The sequence below is a fragment of the Cotesia typhae genome, unplaced genomic scaffold, assembly GCF_013202065.1.
Source record: "Cotesia typhae breed Kobodo isofemale line unplaced genomic scaffold, CoteBio_Ctyphae scaffold_152, whole genome shotgun sequence".
Classification (NCBI taxonomy): Eukaryota; Metazoa; Arthropoda; class Insecta; order Hymenoptera; family Braconidae; genus Cotesia; species Cotesia typhae.
In genome coordinates this window covers 3,004,517-3,023,313 of record NW_027423776.1, presented here as the reverse complement: position 1 = coordinate 3,023,313, position 18,797 = coordinate 3,004,517, and the positions used below count along the sequence as shown (strand labels likewise).

General features: G+C 28.7%; 1 protein-coding gene and 1 non-coding gene across 10 annotated transcripts in view; one reads left to right on the top strand and one right to left on the bottom strand.

Moving 5' to 3' along the window:
- The first annotated feature begins 1,256 nt into the window (after positions 1–1,256).
- Positions 1,257–18,797, top strand: part of Raskol (Ras GTPase-activating protein raskol) — a 60,965-nt gene continuing 43,424 nt past the window's right edge. For 6 of the 9 annotated variants that reach the window (XM_074255594.1, XM_074255589.1, XM_074255592.1 and 3 more), the window contains exons 1-4: positions 11,059–11,317; positions 13,347–13,459; positions 15,343–15,384; positions 16,090–16,276. In XM_074255594.1, coding sequence (XP_074111695.1) covers positions 11,074–11,317; positions 13,347–13,459; positions 15,343–15,384; positions 16,090–16,276 — 586 coding nt within the window. In that variant the 5' untranslated portion in view covers positions 11,059–11,073. Of the gene's footprint in view, positions 1,878–11,058; positions 11,318–13,346; positions 13,460–15,342; positions 15,385–16,089; positions 16,277–18,797 lie in introns of those variants that run through there. The other 3 variants (XM_074255591.1, XM_074255593.1, XM_074255586.1) reach the window with 3 other exon arrangements.
- On the bottom strand, positions 4,884–5,034 carry LOC141536715 (U12 minor spliceosomal RNA). The gene has a single exon (XR_012480782.1). It is a non-coding gene; the product is annotated as a U12 minor spliceosomal RNA (small nuclear RNA).

Here is an 18,797-nt window from a genome sequence, read left to right as displayed (position 1 = left end):
AAAATTTTAATAAATTAAAAATGTAATTTTTTAGAACCAATTTTTTTGTTAAAAAAAAATAATAAATTGTCAATTGACAGCTAACTTTAATGTCATGGAAAAATCAAGAAAAATTAAGAAAGTAATAAAAATTATATTTTTTTTATGCGTATGTTGTGATTTTTGTTGTTTTTATTGAGATAAAAATGTATGTCTATATGCATCAATATTCAAAATTAAAAAATTAATAAAATTGAAATTAGCAACATGTAAAAATTTAATGACATTCAAATTAGCTGTCATTTGACAATTTTTTAATTTTATTCAACAAAAAGATTTGTTCTAAAAAATTATTTTTAAAAATCTGTATTTTTTATTTTTTTTAATTTCTAGATGTCAATTTTTTTTATAATTTTTTTTTGCTATAACTCATTTATTATAAAATTTAAAAAATTATCAAATATGTGTTACATTAATTTTCATAAAATTTTTTAAGTTTTTTTGAGTTATAAATTATTAGTAAAAAAAAATATTTACAAAAATTGCATCAATATTTTTCATTAATCTTAACACTACCAAATTAATAATTTAGATGGGTATTTATATATTTACATTAATAAAAAATTTTTTTTGAAAAATTCTATATTTTTTTTTTATTTTCTTTGAAAAATAATCCTAACATTTATTAAAAGTCCGTTAAATTTGTTATCATAACATAAAACCTATGAATACAACTAATATGACATTAAACTTAGCTGTGACTTGACAATTTTAAAAATTTTCTTTAATAAATAAATTATGACTAAAAAATGGAGTTGTAGGAATTTTAATAAATAAAAATGCAATTTTTTAAAAATAATTTTTTAAAGAAAATCAAAAAATTGTCAAGTGACAGCTAAATCGAATGTCTTAACTAATTAGAGTCTTAAATGTGTACGGATGAATATAATTAAAAATTATTTAACAATGAACAGATATTTACAACAGAGAATAATATTATTGGGACTTGCGTAGTAGTTGAAATGTTCTGCGCATATTATTTGAACAATGCTGCGCGCGCAATTTTTGATTCTGCGTTTGGTTGTTGGAGTAGAGTGCGAGTAAAATAGAAATGGTTGTTCGTGAGTGGTCGGTAATATTCGGTAGCGGTCGTTGTAGGTGAGTGTAAAGTGGAGTTAAAAGGGAGCAGATGAAATGTTTAGGACAGATACTGGAGCTTATGTATAGAGTATAGAGTGAGAGTGGTTTAATGTGTTTGTGCTTGAGCACTAGCCGGTGGGTCTGTTGGCCTCGCCTCGCTCCTCGTTGCTATACATCCATACAGTATTACACAGTAATACACAGTAATACAATCCATACATTTACACGTTGTGTTGGTTGGTCTAGTCTTTCCTCACTACACCGCCACTTTCAGTTTGAATCGAGGAGCTGGTGCTGATGCATGTGGTTCGTATGGTGCCCCACGTCCCACGATTGAGAAGTATGTAGTGTTTTACCGCGCGTTTACCAACAAACCTAACGATCGTGCTTTGCATCTGGCACTCGGGTCTCTTGTTTATATTTCAATTGTAAACTCCATTTCAAGTTGGTCAACGGTCAAGGACTTTCACCCCGAGAGTGATTGCAAGCATAATTATTTCTATTCAGTATTTATGCTATTGTTCACTTATTAATTTATTAATTATTTATTATTATTGTTCTTCTTCTTCTTCACTGATTAGATGGCATAATATGATCTGGATTAATTTAAAGTTTTTTAGTGATGATTTCTTGTGTTGGTGTACATTTTCAATTGGATAGTACACACTAATATCTTGAGAAGTATAATTTACCGGTGAATCGGAGCATCATGAAGCTGGAGTACCCTTGTCGAGTTGAGGGTTGGCTCAACGTTTGTGGTGAGTAGTCAATTTTCTTGTTTTACTATTTTAACATGTGCAACACGGTTCAATTCTTATGATCTTTATATTTAATAATTAGTTAATTAAAATGATACTGAAATGAGTAGACATTTGATTATTTTTAGAATTTTTCTCAATAAATAAATTATTACAAAAAAAAAATTATATAACACTTTGTTGTTGATAATTTACTTATTAAATAAAATCAAATAATAACTAGGTGTCTTCTGATTTTAGTATCATCAGTCAGTTAACTAGAATGATTCTAGAATCAGCAGACATTTGACCATTTAATAAAAAAAAAAAAAAATTGCATTCACAGATTTAAAAATTTTTTATTATAATAATTTATTTATCAAAAAATTTTTAAAGCTACCAGATGTCTGTTAACTTTAGTATAAACTGAAATCAATAGACATCTAATCAGTTGCTGAATTTTTTTTTCAAATAAATGACAAAAAAAATATTAAAGAAAATTACATTAATAGTTTTTTAAATCTTCTAATGTTAAATTTTTTTATTATAATTTATTTATTTAAAAATTTAATAACTGTGTCAGACGCCTGTTAATTTCAGCATCATTAAGTATAAAAATATGTATCTACGAAACAAATGTGTATTGACATAAGTAAATTAACACGTGTTATGGACGATTTTTAAATCTCGTGGTGAATCACGTGTATGTACTTTACTTATTTAATATAACTATAATAATAATAAATAAAAATAATAAAAAAAAAAAACAGATAAAAATAATAGATTCTTACATCTATGAACATGTCAAAAGCTAAGTCAACTAGAAAGCTATAATTTCCTGTCAATATCTCGCAACATCAAATTCTATTCCCAACTAATTGTAATTATACGATTGATTATGCGAAATTACACAAAATATATACAATGCATACATATTTCATTTGAATGAATAGAATAGCATTTGATGACATATTAAATAATATTAAATGAAAATGACGAGGTATAATTGTGGTTTTTAAAAAAATACTCTCCCTTTCTGATTAGTATAACCGATCAAAATCAATGATACGTTCGTCACATTGCTACCATGACTACCAATGAAAGATTGACTTAGTCAATAGCATTCCAGAGTATTATTTTTATTTTTTATTGTGCATACTTATCATTAAACATATATCAACGAGTGGAAGCTTTTATGTATGTCGCGAAAACAATTTGATAGTAAAATAAGCATATATATTATTAATTATTAGCATTGTATATAGAGACTGAACTCACGAGATATTAAAATTTATTAAGTTAAAATTTACAGAGTTTCGTGCTTGCACGTGACATGAGAACGGACGGCATAACGGCTTACAGCAACGTTTGTTGTAAAATACCTACAACAATTTATTTAACGATATAAGTAGCAACATTAAGACGAATGATAGCAGAGTGATGAATAAATTATATTTTTCGTAAATGTATAAGTGTTGAAATCGTTAGAAGGTAGAATAAAAATAGTATGCAGATATATAAACTCATGAATCATGACAAATTAATTCAATAAGTATCTTATACTTGATAATTATTAACCAATAATTATTTTTCTCCGTTTCATTTTTATTACCAAGCGACAATACGCGCAGAGTTCAATCGAGAGTTTTGCCATCCTAAATACTCGAACTCGTTTCGTCAGATATTTTTACACTCAAACTCATCCACACAACAAACACCCTACTTTATCTTGTCTACTTTTATTCTCTGCATTCGAAATTCAAACACGTATATCTTTGTAATTTAAACTCAACTCTAAAAAAGTTTTTTTATATCTTTAAATCTTAAAATCTACAAGAAAAATTATTATGCTCGGTGAATTTTAATTTTAAATCCTATAAACCCAAGCAAAGTTTACTAGATTGTGCAATCTGTGAAGGTACTGATTAAAAATTAACGCTTTTGGGATTTCGGGTGAAATTTGCAAGGAATTTATACAGTATACTGAGCACTGAGGAAAGTGTAGGTGAGTAGGTAGAAGTAAAAGAGAAGAAAACGGTACAGCACGTGGATGGAATTTTGTTGGAGGGGTTTACTATGCTTTATATACCCCCGCCCTTAGTTTTTTTTTTTTTTTTTTTTTTTCCAAGTCAGAGAAATGTCGACAATTCCTAGATAGTGTAACAATATTCTACAAAAAAAACTAATTTCATTTATTCAAATAAAAATTAATTTGGATATTGAATAAACTTTGCTTTTGAAATTGTACAAAGCTTTAACGGTTTTTTGAGTTACTACCCAAAAACTCGTATTTAAATATATTTTAAAGCATAGAAATTAAAATCTATCATACCAAACTCGCACAATTCGTGTCACGCACGTTGCGTACACTTCCGGTTGTGACTGCGCATGCCCTTTGTCTACCTTCCGGTGATGATAGGAAAGTATAGAGACAATAAAAGGTAGAAGTAAACGTATACAGGTAGAAAAAAAACATTACGGTTACTTGCAGAATTACAGTTATGCCGACTTCAAGATTCAATTCCAACCGTGGATACTCCCACGATTATGACCGTGAATTAAATCATTTCACAGTGAATGTATTTAAAAGTTGAAAAAAATAATACATCTAACATTATACTGTGAAACTATTTTGCATATTATTTTTTAATGTTTCTCACTTGTGTTTTGTTTTTATAAAACAATAACTACTTTATGTTGAAGCAAATTTTTTGAATGAGCGTTTATAACTATATGTTATACGTAGACGTCAAGGTTTTTTTAAATTTCAACACGAGTTTTAAGAGTTGAAATGTATTGCGTGTTCTGAACGAAAATATTTTCTTGAATTTAGGTGCCTGACCGTTTAAAAATAGGTTTAATCTTTTGTTGAAAATCTATTCTAATCAGGATTCTGAATTGTCGATGAGGCTTGAATTTCCAAGATCTTTAAAAAAAAATACCCAAAGAAGTTTTTCTCGTTTTTTGTACCTGATGGAAAACGGTTCCAAAAGAGATTTCTCAGATTTATTCCTTTGATGTAATAATAGGGTAGATCGCTTCACTCAGCCGCTCAAAAAAGTAGTTCAAGCAGTTAAAGGACGACCTGTGCCCCTTCAAAAATATGGTCGCTTAATTATTTAGCATAGCTAAGCATTACCAAAGCTCTATATTTTCCTTACTCATTAGTTTAAGGCACGAAAATTTCAACCATCTGAGTGGAGTTTATTATTTCTTAATCGACAGTCTTCAAGCGAAAAAATGTTGGCGATTAAGCCACCTACCGATGATGTACAGTACTAGTATTTTATGAATATATTCAACCGGATTTTTTATTCTGTTCAAAGATTTTCGTTGTTCTTCTAAATTAATCTAAAATTAAAAATTAAAGCTTTTCAAGTATGCACTTGTTAGTACCTGCTTATGGAGTGTCGCTGTGTGCTCTAATGATATCATTATTGTACGGTAAACATTTTATAATGATATTGGACTTGTTATCACCTGACAACGACACATTAAAATGGCACGCTTGGAAGAAATACAACGCTTTGACACATTTGATCGTTTCGAGTGATTATGAAGTGTAATTATATTTTTAAAATCTTTATTAAACTTTATAAAAATATGGAGGGTAAATTTGAGGATTGGAAAAGTAAAATAAAATAAAAAGCTACGTGATGTTGTAGTTATGTTGATGGTACAAGGGTGGTTTTTAAAGGTCTGATCGGTCTTGGTCTTGATGTGTAAGGGTGAAAAGAAGCGTCAGAAGCGTGGAAAGCGACCCAGCATTAAGGCTACAGTATAAAGAGAAGCTGCTGGAATATCGATTACTCTCACGCCATGTACTCTAAACCATCCCTTGTGAAACTAGAGAAGCGAACGTGCTTTCGCGATTTATAGAATCGACTTACCTAACATAACTTTTGTACCAAAGTACAAAAAAAAAAAATAATAAAAAAAAAACAAATAATTATACTTTCAGTAGACGGCGAATGAAAAATCCTTTAAAAAATTAAAAAGCTGGATAATGGTATACGCGACCGCAGAATTAAATTGAAGAATATTTAAGTATGTGTAAATATATACTTAATGATGCGTAATGTTCAACACACGCGACTATCTGTCGACTTTCGCAAAAGAGCATTTTTGCGCAAGTCTTCGTCTTTATTTCTTATCGTCCGCGTGGAAAGAGAGAAAGTTATTACGGAAGTAAATTATTACCCTCGCTTGTTGTTATATTCCTATTCTTTACATTTCTTTCACTATTTTCAATACCCTGAGAACATATTTCCCATCCATTCGCAAATTAGATCTAGCTATTTGATTAATAATTACTATAAATATTTAGAAAGAACAGTTTAATTATGTACGCTTATTAGCATCTTCTCTCTAATAACCATATTTATTTTTGCAAATGACAATTTTGCAATTCTAAAAATTACAAATGCCAAGAATGTGTGATGAATGTATAAAAGGCGGATTTAATGCAATAATCTAAAAATAATCATGATCCACACCCACCTTTTTGCCATCTGAGATACAAAATTTTACCTTGAATAATCCAGTTGGGTGCGACGATGTTATGAATAAAATGAATAATAGATATCATACATTGATTAAAATGAAAAAACGATGGCTTTCGATATCAAGTTTTGTGTGATATTTCTCATCGTTGAGTTACGGGCAAGAGAACCCGGTCGATAGACAGTAGCGAGACAGTCCAGTGTAACTATAAACCTTTCTTTTTCTCAACACTATATATCTATATGTTCATAGATAAACATACTCTCACAGATTATTTATTGAATTTAACAACTTTCTTAATCACTTATTTGCAACTAAGTGTGTTTAATTAACATGTTTAATATCGTCAACAATATTTAAAACATAAAAGTATTTTTCTACTAACAATCAATAATAATGTATTGAAGTATAATTTATATTTCATATAATTTATTATTTGATATAAATTATATTCACAGTACTCATAAAATTTCATAATTTATATAGCTAATGTATATTTAAAAAAAAAAAAAAAAAAAAAAAAAAAAAAACAGTTTAAAAAAATATTGCTCAAAAGTATTATTAAAACATTTTTCAAGTTCCCAATTTGACATGAAACATTACTTCCTTTTGACTCGACAATACTTTAAAAACTTAATTCTTATGTACAGCGATAATCTTTAAGATTTAAACTAATACACAAGAGTTGGCTGTAGTAAACTGTGGGAATGAAAACTCAAGCAACTAGAATGTCTTTCTTTAGGGCTTTAGCTTACGCGTATTACATAATAACTCAACATAATGTACTAGTAACCTCTCTAACACATGCGATTCGGTCATCGTTTGTATGTTATGTTATATTGTTTCTGTATTTTTTTTTCCTTTATACATACAAAGTTTATTTTCAAAATGAAAATATTAATAATTAATTTTATACTCAATGCGTACAATAAATACAATTAATTTGAATGATTTGACAAAAATATGCCTAAATAAAATAAAATAAAATGAAATGATTTTATTTACTTAGGATATTTTTGGGTCATTCTATTTATTTTTGTATGTTGACACTCACGATCATCACTCGACATAAATATCAATGAAAAGCATTGTTGATCGTCAATTACATATCTAACTAATATTCGATGAGTTTGCAAGTCATAGTGTAGAGTATTGTAATAAGTACTTGTTGCTCTTGGAAAAAAAAAAAAAAAAAAAAAAAAAAAAAGAGGGAAAAAAGAATGTAGAGATAAAAATCCTCTTTCCTTACGATGTTTCTTTAACGGTATATTCTTGTATCCTAAACGTAGATTACCATTTAGACAATGAGTTGATGATTCATAGTGTTCGCAAATAAGCGAGAAACCTGGCTTTTTATTATACTGCAACATGTTACATAGCTGATGAATCATGTACAAAGATGACGAAAATTATTGATAGTAAATTTCTCATGGTGCTTCAGCGTGACCGGATCTATGTATGAGGAATTTATTGAAGTTGTGAGAGAGATACATAGAAAAAAAAAAGAAAAATAATAAAACGTGACACCCTTGAGCTGCAAGATCGGATTTCGATACACGTATTGACGTTTGAGACTTTTCGTTCTTTTTCTATGATGCTTAAAAAAAAATGTTTTTATATCAAATAGAACATTATTTGATACGATAAAAATTCTGTACATACACTTGAAGGTTCAAAGTTTCAATCAAATCATTAAAATTGAGAACGTTCAAGTAATAAACGGGAAAAAAGTTATACTTAAAGTTAGTTGTATATTAGAAAATTAGAAAGCGAGAAATCGTGACCAGTCAAGTTTGCTTTTACTTGAAGATAAGAGAATCAGTGAGATCAATCAAAAAGCTAGAGTATCTGATAGTTGTAAAAAATTCATTTTTAATATGAATAAATGATTACACATATTAAACGTTTATGAATATCTAAAATTCAACTTTTCAAATCAAATGTATATTCACGTATGAAAGTAAAAGTTGGAGTGGATGAGAGTAGGTAGCTTTAAGGATATAATTTTTCCCCTAATGTATTTCATTTCCATCCCCTTCATATGAACCTAAAGGCATCTAGGATAGGCTTTACTCTGCGACTGTACATTTCTGTTGGCTCCCTTCTTTTTACTTCATAATCTCGCTGGCGATTGATCCGTCGATGCATCTCGTTGGCGCTTGCGGTATATTTGTGATATACATTCTGGTTAGTTATATATATACATACAACATGCATACCATATAATAAAAAAAAAATAAGAAAAAAAAGGAAAAATAATGTAGAGTAGTCGACGAGGGTAGACTAGGTTGCGAAGAAAAAGGGGCTGGAAAATTTTCATGCCCGACGGACCGAACTCCATTCGTCTGCACCTGCATCGGTGCGCACCATGCGATCGACAACAGTGCGCCAGCAATTATACTTTTTTTCTGTTGCATATAAAATGTTTAATACGTTTCTAAATCTACATTATATTTATAGAGACACATAAAAAAAAAATAATTAATTTTTTTTTTTAATTACAAATACATATGTATATTTACAATATATATATTACAAATTATATATAACAGACAAAGCAACCTGAAAATCTGATCATATTACCGGTGAAAGATAAATTTATCCTTGCCGATGTTTTTGCAATCGGTATGGAAGATATTCTTTGAGTTCATCTTCAATCAAAATAATGATGATGATAATGAAAATGAGAAAAACAATAAATGATACCTAACGGAACAGAAGGTTCTAGTTGACTTGATAAAGTAATAAGAGTCCAGTCGACCTTGTCCAGCATCAAGCAATCTTAGGATACTAGAACATGGTCATCCACAATCAAAATAAAAATAAGATACGGAAGAAGATAGAAACAAGAAATTCAAAAAAGGATGTAACTGCATCAACGATTATGCGGTTCGCTGCGCGTATAAATGCGGTTAATAGTTAAACCGTAAGATATTCCACATGTGACATTAAGATCTTGTATTGTGCTTACATATCAACTGTAATACTTTTTTTTTTCTTTTATAAAGACATTTGTATACTTTCTTGCACCTGATGCAAAAATATTGACATTCCCCGGCAGATGTTGAATTGTAATAAACTGTAACGTTCGTAGTTGTATTATTCTTTTAGCTCAAAATTTTATGCTGTAGATTATTAAAATTTCAATTTATGGATTGTTTTGTAAATAAATTTTCCTTACAATTCTGTTGAATTAAATGGAAAGTGATTTTAACTTAATTTCATTTGTTTAGGATAGCACAAAATCAGTCTTTCAGGTTGTATAGGCTCATAAATTTCCAATAGATAAAGGTACACAGGAATCAAATATTGAAATGCGAATTATTAAATTATCCTAAAGAGATGAAGATTCGAGATGGATATTCCGGGTCGTCGGCCGGCTTCGTGGAGCCTCGGATTCGTTCGGACTTTAGATCTTGGCTCCACTCTATGCTAAGTCAGTTGACGACGAACCTAGAACGCGTTGACTTCGGAGATTTCGCGGGTTATTTCATAATGTGACAGTTTGCTCAAATTCTTATCATCTTAGTTTCATTTTTTTTTTTATCCAGTTATCCTTATATTTAACTTTAATCTTTTTTCCCATTCATACTGTCATAATAAAACAAGCTCTTAATGTTAAATTAATCATAAAGGAACAAAGTAATATGAATTATTTTGTATAAATGACCGGAAAAAATGAAAAACTATCGATTTATTAATTTGACAATATTTTATTATTTATTTGTTTAGTATAACGATGTGATAGTTATCGCAACTGTATATTCTTTGAAATATACGGGATATTTTTTTTTTTTCATTATATGAATTGAATAAAATGTCATGAGAACTCATTGCGTGATACGAATTGTTTGACTGGATTCATAAAACGCAAATGTTCATTTTATCGCGACAGGACAAAACAAATATTTGAAATTGAGCAAAATCCTAACAGTATACACATATACATATAAAAGTGGCAATCGCACGTGCGCATAGAAATTAATTCATTGGAATTATTTTGAATGATTCGATATCGCAACAGTTAATCTATATTATTTGATGTTTGTTACATATTTATACTATATTTGACTCATTGTTAGTTCAATACAATTGTATTACTCACTAAATATTTTATAAAGTATTAATTCGATTAAAAAACTTTAAATGAATAATGAAATTTATTCAAAAACGGAGTTAAGTTGAAAAAGAGGTTTATTTGTTGATTTGATCTTTTTATGTTTTCGCGAATTCGTTACTCGGGCTTGCAATAAAACCCGGCATTAATTAATGTACATTGTGAGAAAGAGTCAAGTCTTTATGTGAAGTAATAAAAAATCATAAACGGCGTCTCGTCTCTACTTGAGTCTGACCAAGTATACAAACATCAACAAGACAGTGAGTCTGATCTACAAGTAAAGCTGTAGCTGGTCTAGCAGGACTTTTACTGTTATACGTCGCCACGATTGGTGTTCTCTATACCTCATTTTATCTTTCTCTTTTCTCTTTATTAATTTTTCATTCATTGAAAAAAGAAAAAAAAAACAGCAGCATTTATAATTTATAATAAATAAGACATAAAAGAAAGGATATCTATCATAAATGAATAAAAAACAGTGACATTAATAATTGCGGTAGTTTTACTAGAAAATAACCAGCGAAAATGGTTAAAGTAGAAGATAATTAATCGTGCAGTTTAATAATTTTTCTCCGTTAATGTACTGATGCTGAAAACATGGCGTTGTGTCAACACGGCACAGTATCATCTTCATCATCAGAATTACGAGAATTTATTACTGAGGACGAAAGTGCTATTGGTGATAATATCAGTATATTTGAGCCTTTGAGCGATTCATGCGGCGAAAGCGACATGGAGGGTCTTGATTTCTCTCTATTTGAGCCTCAAGTTGAACCCAACTGTTGCCATCAAGATTCTCGCGTTTGTTCTGGCATGCTTGACCTCTTGATGCACTACTGTGGTAAGCAAATTCTTTACTGTATACATGAAAGATTCTCTTGTCATTTGCCTTTCTCCATTCGTGTTAATAAATTCGTTGAATATATTATTGTTATTATCATTATTTTCGTACTGTTAAATCAAGTTTAATTTGCAATAATATCTATAATATGTATTCATTCTTGTAGCCTCGTTTTGTGCATCATTACCCACTTTCTGAGTGGCTTATTTGACGTGAGACCATGTCTATAATTCATAGATCTCTATCTCTTACTATATTTGGTGTTTTCAAGAACAATATAGTAAGTCGTTAAAAAATTTAATTACTTGAATCAGTTAGGTACTTTATTGATTTTCTCTCTTGGTAAAATCAACAAAATTGCTTAAGTACATTGAACTAATTGACCGACTTTGTCAATCTAAAAATACCAATTATATTTCGCGGAACTATAAACAAATTGTTTAATTGGTCTTACAATCGTCTATCAAGTTAGTTTCAATGAGATCTGACAGGTTTTCGATTTATGTGCTTATTCCCATTTACTAATACATATATCCGGCAAGATAATGCTAAAAACAGTTAACATTCATCGAAGATCAATAGTATTTAAATATATATGATCTATTTTTGGAATTTTCGATCACTTATTGTGAGAAAATTAATAAGCACACTTAGTACAATGTAATGAATTTTTAAAATTTTGGTAAATTGACAGTAATTGTACGAAAAGTAAAGCTTTATATATTTTCAGCCATAAAAAAGCGAAAAATGAAGTTGTTCTGAATTCGTTCAATCGATTTGCAGTGCACTGATAAAATAATTTACTCAATTAAAAGATTAAAAATTCTTGAATCAAGTAAAATTTATTTGAACCAAAAACGATTCTTTAATTCAATAACTCTTCTACTTGATTTTTCTGATGGTTTAACTTTTCAAAATTATGTTTGTGATTCAATATTTTATCTCTAGAATCCGTTTAATTTTTTCATAACTGTACATTCCGTTAGACTAAAAATACAAATTAATTTATATTACAAAAATTTTGATTTGAAAAAACTTTTAGAGACAGAGTCAAATAAAGTTTTTTCTTTAAAAGTATTATTTTCGTTGCACAGTATGACAAAATGTATCAATTTTAAAAAATTAATGCATCTTCCAATTTTTGATAGAAATTCGAAATTTTTATTTTAAAAGTTTTCAAACTTTAAAGTGAAGCCTTAATTCTACATAATTACCTAATCGACAAAAAATAATGTACAATAGATTAAATTTAAGTAATATCTCTTTTTTTTTTTATAAATTATTTTTTCTCGTGGTATTTATAAAAAAATTAAAAAAAAATATATATTTCCGTGCATGCAATTATGATTGTAATTTAAAAATTATTCGGGGGATAATAACTGTGGTGTATTATACTTGTTGATAAAAAGTATAAGTAAAATAAAAGCATTGAAGAGGTGTGGAAACGGCTGTATACAATTCTGCGCAGGAATTTAATTATTTGAAATGAAGGTAGTCCGACGATGTCGAGATTTGAAACCATTAGCATCCGGAAATTGTCGTCGAAGTAGCTACATAGTTATAATACAAAGTTGGTTCACCTGGGCTTAATATTATATAGTTACATGCTCGAGTGGCCTCACGGGATCTTTCACCCTTTTCTCTTATACACTTGGCTTCATCTTTCATCTTCTCTGTATAGTACTGTCTCGCCCGGATAGGATACCAAACTTTATCTGCTATTGACGTGCACAAGTGTATAAATTCGCAGTATGAAACGTTATACTTATAGGTATACCGTACTTGCTCATGACCGGTTTGCCATAAGCTAATCCCTTTCACGGCTGGTTTGCCACCGACGCGATTTCATAATTAATAGCAAATTGTATCACGATTGAGTATAATATCCAATAATCTTATTCACTCATCGACCTTTCACTACACTCGTTCACTGATTTGTTAACTATGTATTTTATCATTATTTTATTTATCATTATTTGATTTTTTTTATGTTTAATTCCGGCTATTATAAAATGTTCAACACTTACAGAGCCAAACTGCTGTGTCAGCGAAACTGCAGGCGAAGCATGTTGGGAACCATGTTACTGTGTTCTATTGCAAGATGAACAAACCCTCACCGCGTACAGGAGTGAGGATATGGCGGTAAGTTGTTCAATTTTAATATAATAATTAACTGAAATTTTTTTATGTTAAGACAACGTCGGACTTTCGGTAGTTTACCCTAAATAATTAATTGAATGAAAATTATCTTTTGTTAGAATTATTTATGATGTCTAGACAGAATTAATCGATCACACATTATTTAAAACTGATGTAATTATTGTCGGACAATGGTAGATTTATCACTTATACTTTTAATGTAGTGAATTCTTTTTAGAAAATTTTTTATTAATTGATACAATTATTTACTACGGTTTGGTAACAGGAAGAGTAACGCAATTGTATAGGAAATCTAAGAACTATTGTATTAAATACAAGATTCTAATCACTTTGTTTTATGTAGAATTAGATATTTTGTAATTCATTAGATTTTTTTTTAACAAACAAAATATCTATTAGGAAATTGTAATATAAATGAAAGCACTATAAATCGTTTAATTTTTTTTTGTTCTGGAAATTTTTTCAATTAATAAACACCCTGATAACAATTTATTAGGAATTTGGTTTATTCATTTTCAATACTAATGGGTTATACAATAATGCTTGAATTTATGTCAATACATTAACATTAATAACGATATGTACGGTTAATTTATCTATTGGTTTGATAGCTTTTAATGAAAATTGTTTGCACTTTACTTGATATCTATTCTAATTAATTGATATAGTTAAAATCAATAAATTTTCATATTGAAACAGCCAGAATGCAATAGAAGCGTCGAAAACGAGAAATTAAATTGTTGTATTTAATTTTTTCTAATATTTGGAAGAATATCTGAACACTAGAATATCGTGACGTCACAGCCAAATAAATCGATTTTGTTTCCATGACTTTCTGTGTTCGAGAATCGTAAATTATTCTGGTGCATTTATATTGCTGAAACACGTACTAAATTTTCAGCAGAATCAATTCAATCTATCACATCGAAAATCTTCATATTTTTCATTTTTTTTTTAAAGCTGTCTAACTAAGATTACGATATAGAATTAGCTTATATTTATTTTCATTGCCTTTGGCAAATTAATAAATAAATGATCTAATTTAAATTAAGTGTCGTAAAGCTTATATATGAAAAATTTTTTTAATTTATTCAACATACAAATATGCACTGATGATTGATTATTATATTGAAATCAATTTCTTTTATTTAAAGACATTTTATAATAAAAAAAAAATTATTGTATAAATCTTGTATACAAAATATTTCTTGTATAAACGGCCAATATTTGATGACCATTTCAAATATATTATTGAATTCAAGCACTAGCTAATAAATCAAATTTTGATTTCGTATAGAATAAAAAGCAGTTGAAAAATATAGTTTATGATACAAATTATAGTGACTGGGGGCACTATAGGTAAAAAAAAAACTGGAAAAATTGGTTTCGAAATGAAATTTTTATAATCTCTGTAAGTGATGCACATTTTGAAACTGTAAAATAATATTAAAAACTGTTAAAATCAGTACTTGTATGGAATTATATTTATAAAAATATTGCTTGAAACTACGTAACATTTCCAGTTTTATGCTGAGAGCTCCTATTATTACTGAAGAAAGTATATAAATATACATAGATGCTGACATCAGTGAAATATAGGTTCGATCGAACAAATACTTTTAGCCACTACTTATTCTAGACTTTGACAAACAAACAGATTGTCGAAATTTTTCTAATAAATCAAGAACTTTATTTGCATAAAATCTCAATTTTTACGATTGTAAACTTTTTAAAAATAATTAATGTTATCAGCAATAAAAAAAGCTTTCGTTTTTATTTAAAATATATAAATTGCATGTGTTTCTTTAGCTTCATTTAAATATTTTTACTGAACTAATTAGATTTAATTTTGCTTGTAAATGCAGCTATTTGCCGGTACTGGGTGCATTTTCAGGGCTCAGGACAAGGTTTGTATATTCAACAGCCTACGGGTTCAATAGCATGATGTAGAAGCATTTGAATTATTTATTATTCCTGACTACTAACAATAAAATAAAATTAGAATGCAGTCAGTGCTCTTTCATAGATCAAAGAGCATGTTTGTGTTAGTGCAAACATTGAAAGGTTTCAATGTAAAATTTAGTTTTCGTATGGTAACGTAGACACAGACTAAACTATTGAATGTACTCGTTAACCTGCTAATATAAATAAGAGAAGACACAACATCTGCCATTGGATAGTATTATATATGATCGCGATCACTTTCATCAAACCCTTTTGAGCATGTAATTGATAGGCCTGCTCAAATACGTTGATCTATGATATGTCATCCAATTTTATAGTAAGCTTTAATTAATGACATCATCCTTATAAAGTTAGGTTAATTTCTGACACCGACTCGTCCGGTGACATGGTGACTGATATGCAGATGGTACGCGATTTAGACTTTCTCACAATTCATGCTAATGTCTTCTTCATTCATTCTTAAATAATATTTGTTAAATATACCTTTTAAATGATAATCATTAATTAATATTACCATATCAGTGATGTTTGAGATTCATAATAGGTATATATATCAAGTGCATGGTATATATAGAATTCAATAATGCATATTGAATATTAATATTAATAAAGATAATGTATAATAAATTTATGATAAATTATTCCAGATTGGCGATGCGATGTTTGTAGAATTACCGCGAGTACGTTTAGACGGTGGAGCCAGAGCATTTCGTCAATATTGGGGTTATGAATCGCGCCCATTAGCACCCCCGCCACCACTCATTGAAGAAGACGAAGGTGGCATTGAACAAGAAACTGTTAGTCTACGTGAAGCCAACACCGCGTCTCCTATAGGTAAATTAAATTATTTTGTTTTTTATTATGGATACTGATAGCAATATCCTAAAGAAAAAAAGAGAAATCATTTCTGGATATATTTGAGTGAGATACTGCAGTAAATATATACGAGAATCAGTGAAAAAAAAATTTTTTTATTTTCTAATTAGTTTCATTGTCATATGGAATAATTTATTAATTTAAAAGAGTTTAATAAAAAGTGAATATGTTAAAATTTTTTTCTGAGATAAAACTAAATTACAATCTAAGCCCTAAAGTCTTCAAATGAATCTTGTTTCCGATTGATCCCTTTCAGAAAGTAATCTTGGTCGTTGAATAAATGTTCAAAAAACCGGCAAAAAAGTATTGAACTATAAAATTTTTTATGTTTAACATTAAGTCTTATGAGTAAATGACAGTTTTTATTTTATTGTACAAAACTTAGCCTTCAGGTTTTTATAAAATCGAGGCAATCAAGAAATATAACATATTAACTACTTTCTACAATTGAAAGTCCAGATTCAGAGCAAGCGATAGTTGAAATTAATGAAAAACTATCAAAAACGATCAAAAATTATAAGTAAATTGAACAAGACTTTGTATTTGACATTTAATACTTGCAGTATCGACAGTACACCCTTAATTGTCATCAAGAGTATTTAAATTGATTATTTTGTTCGAGAGGTGTACATACAATGTTGAAACTAACGGTTTTAGATGTAAGACTATACTAACAAAATATTGATTTTCATGATACTAAAATCAGTTATTTAGCTATATTTCGGTTTTATTTATTAAATAAATTAGTACTCAAAAATCAGTAAATTTTTATGCTTTTTCACAAAATTTATTTACTTATTTTTTAATTTCTTACGTGATAGTAAAAATAATAATTATTTCAATTTATATAGATGATTTATAAGAGATCCCAAATGACATAAATTTTCTTTTGTTAATGTTTTGTTGAATTAAGTTGACAATTATTGATTTTTGACTTCTTGGTGAGTAAAATCTACCAAAAAGTTTACATTATTTTTTTTTTTTTTTATTTAAGATGTAGAGTAAAAAATTTACTCAAAAATTACTCGTACTCGTCAACACGTACTGACAATAAACATTTTAATACAGAAAAAAGCAATAAAATGCCTAACAACAATTAACAAAAAAAAATATCTTGCATTGATTTTTAAAACTAAAAAATTAAAACAAAGAATTTTGAATTGAAATAAATTAAATTACCCTGATAGCCAGCGCTTTCTCAGTAAGTAGTTGACTTCTAGCAGTTACGGTTAACTTAACATCAAGTTGGTGGTAATTTTTCACTCGACAACAGTTGTAAGCAAATTGACAGGAATCTATGGCCGCAACTTGAAAACAAGTTAACAATTAAACTTGTAGTTAAATTTTCTTTCAATTTTACTACAATTTGACAGAAATACTTGTACAGCAAGTTTTGACGTCTATTTGCAGAGTAAGTTATAGGTAACTAATAGGTAATCGCTTGCTTTGCCAAATCTCTCCGTCAAGTTTGCTTCAAATTGTGGACGTAGATTGACAGTAAGTTATAGGTAAGGTGATTATCAGGGTATATATTCGTGAATTGGCATTGTTTATCAATACAATCTCTTTTATGAATTTAACATCAGCAGGTCAAGTAGGAATAGTATTTCTACGTTTCTTACCGTATCATAGTAAGGATTTTAAAAAAAGTTTGCATCCTATTGAAGTTTAAAAATTTTCTAAATATTTTAGGTCATTCGGTCTTTAAAAAACAGCTTTAGTTTTTACCCCTTCAAATTTTATTGCAATTTTTTCTCTAACTGAGAATAATAATTGAACGGCAGATTGTGACATTGCGCTACTAATTTCTACATTACCATCAATGTCTGTCCCTGTCTACAAAAGCCACATAAAAGTTATCTGTTAGCTAGCGACACCACGAATAAATTTAAACAAGTAAAATTAGTTGAGTGTTTAAATAACAATATTTAAACACTGAGGATAGAAATTTTATCAATGATACATTGAATAGCCTTGAATTATGTTTTAAATTTTCAAAACCGCAACATGCGTCAATATTTAAACGACAAACTTAAAATGCTTAACATATTTTTATATTATGTTACATTTATCTCTTATTGTATTATATTATATTACTCCGATTTATCTGATTAGTTTGAACTGTTCAAAGAGACGCTCCCATACCTCGTATACAGTAGCCAACAACAAACATATAGTCGTTATTTATCGAATTATATGAGGTAGAACGCTTTTATCCGTCATTACAGACAGTGTCATTGCATCGTCATCCGTTTCTTTTGCGGATACGATAAAACAAAATAAAATAAAACTTACAACCGCTTCTCATCCAGTCTGTTAGCAATGTTTCAAATGCTTATACGTATTTTATATTCTGTGAAGTACAAGTGGCAACAGCTTTTTATTTACCATTAAATTCCAGCTATTTTAATTGATTAAAGTACAGTGTAATATAATCAAAAAGTGAATAAGTGAATAATCAGTGATTCAATGCCGTTCA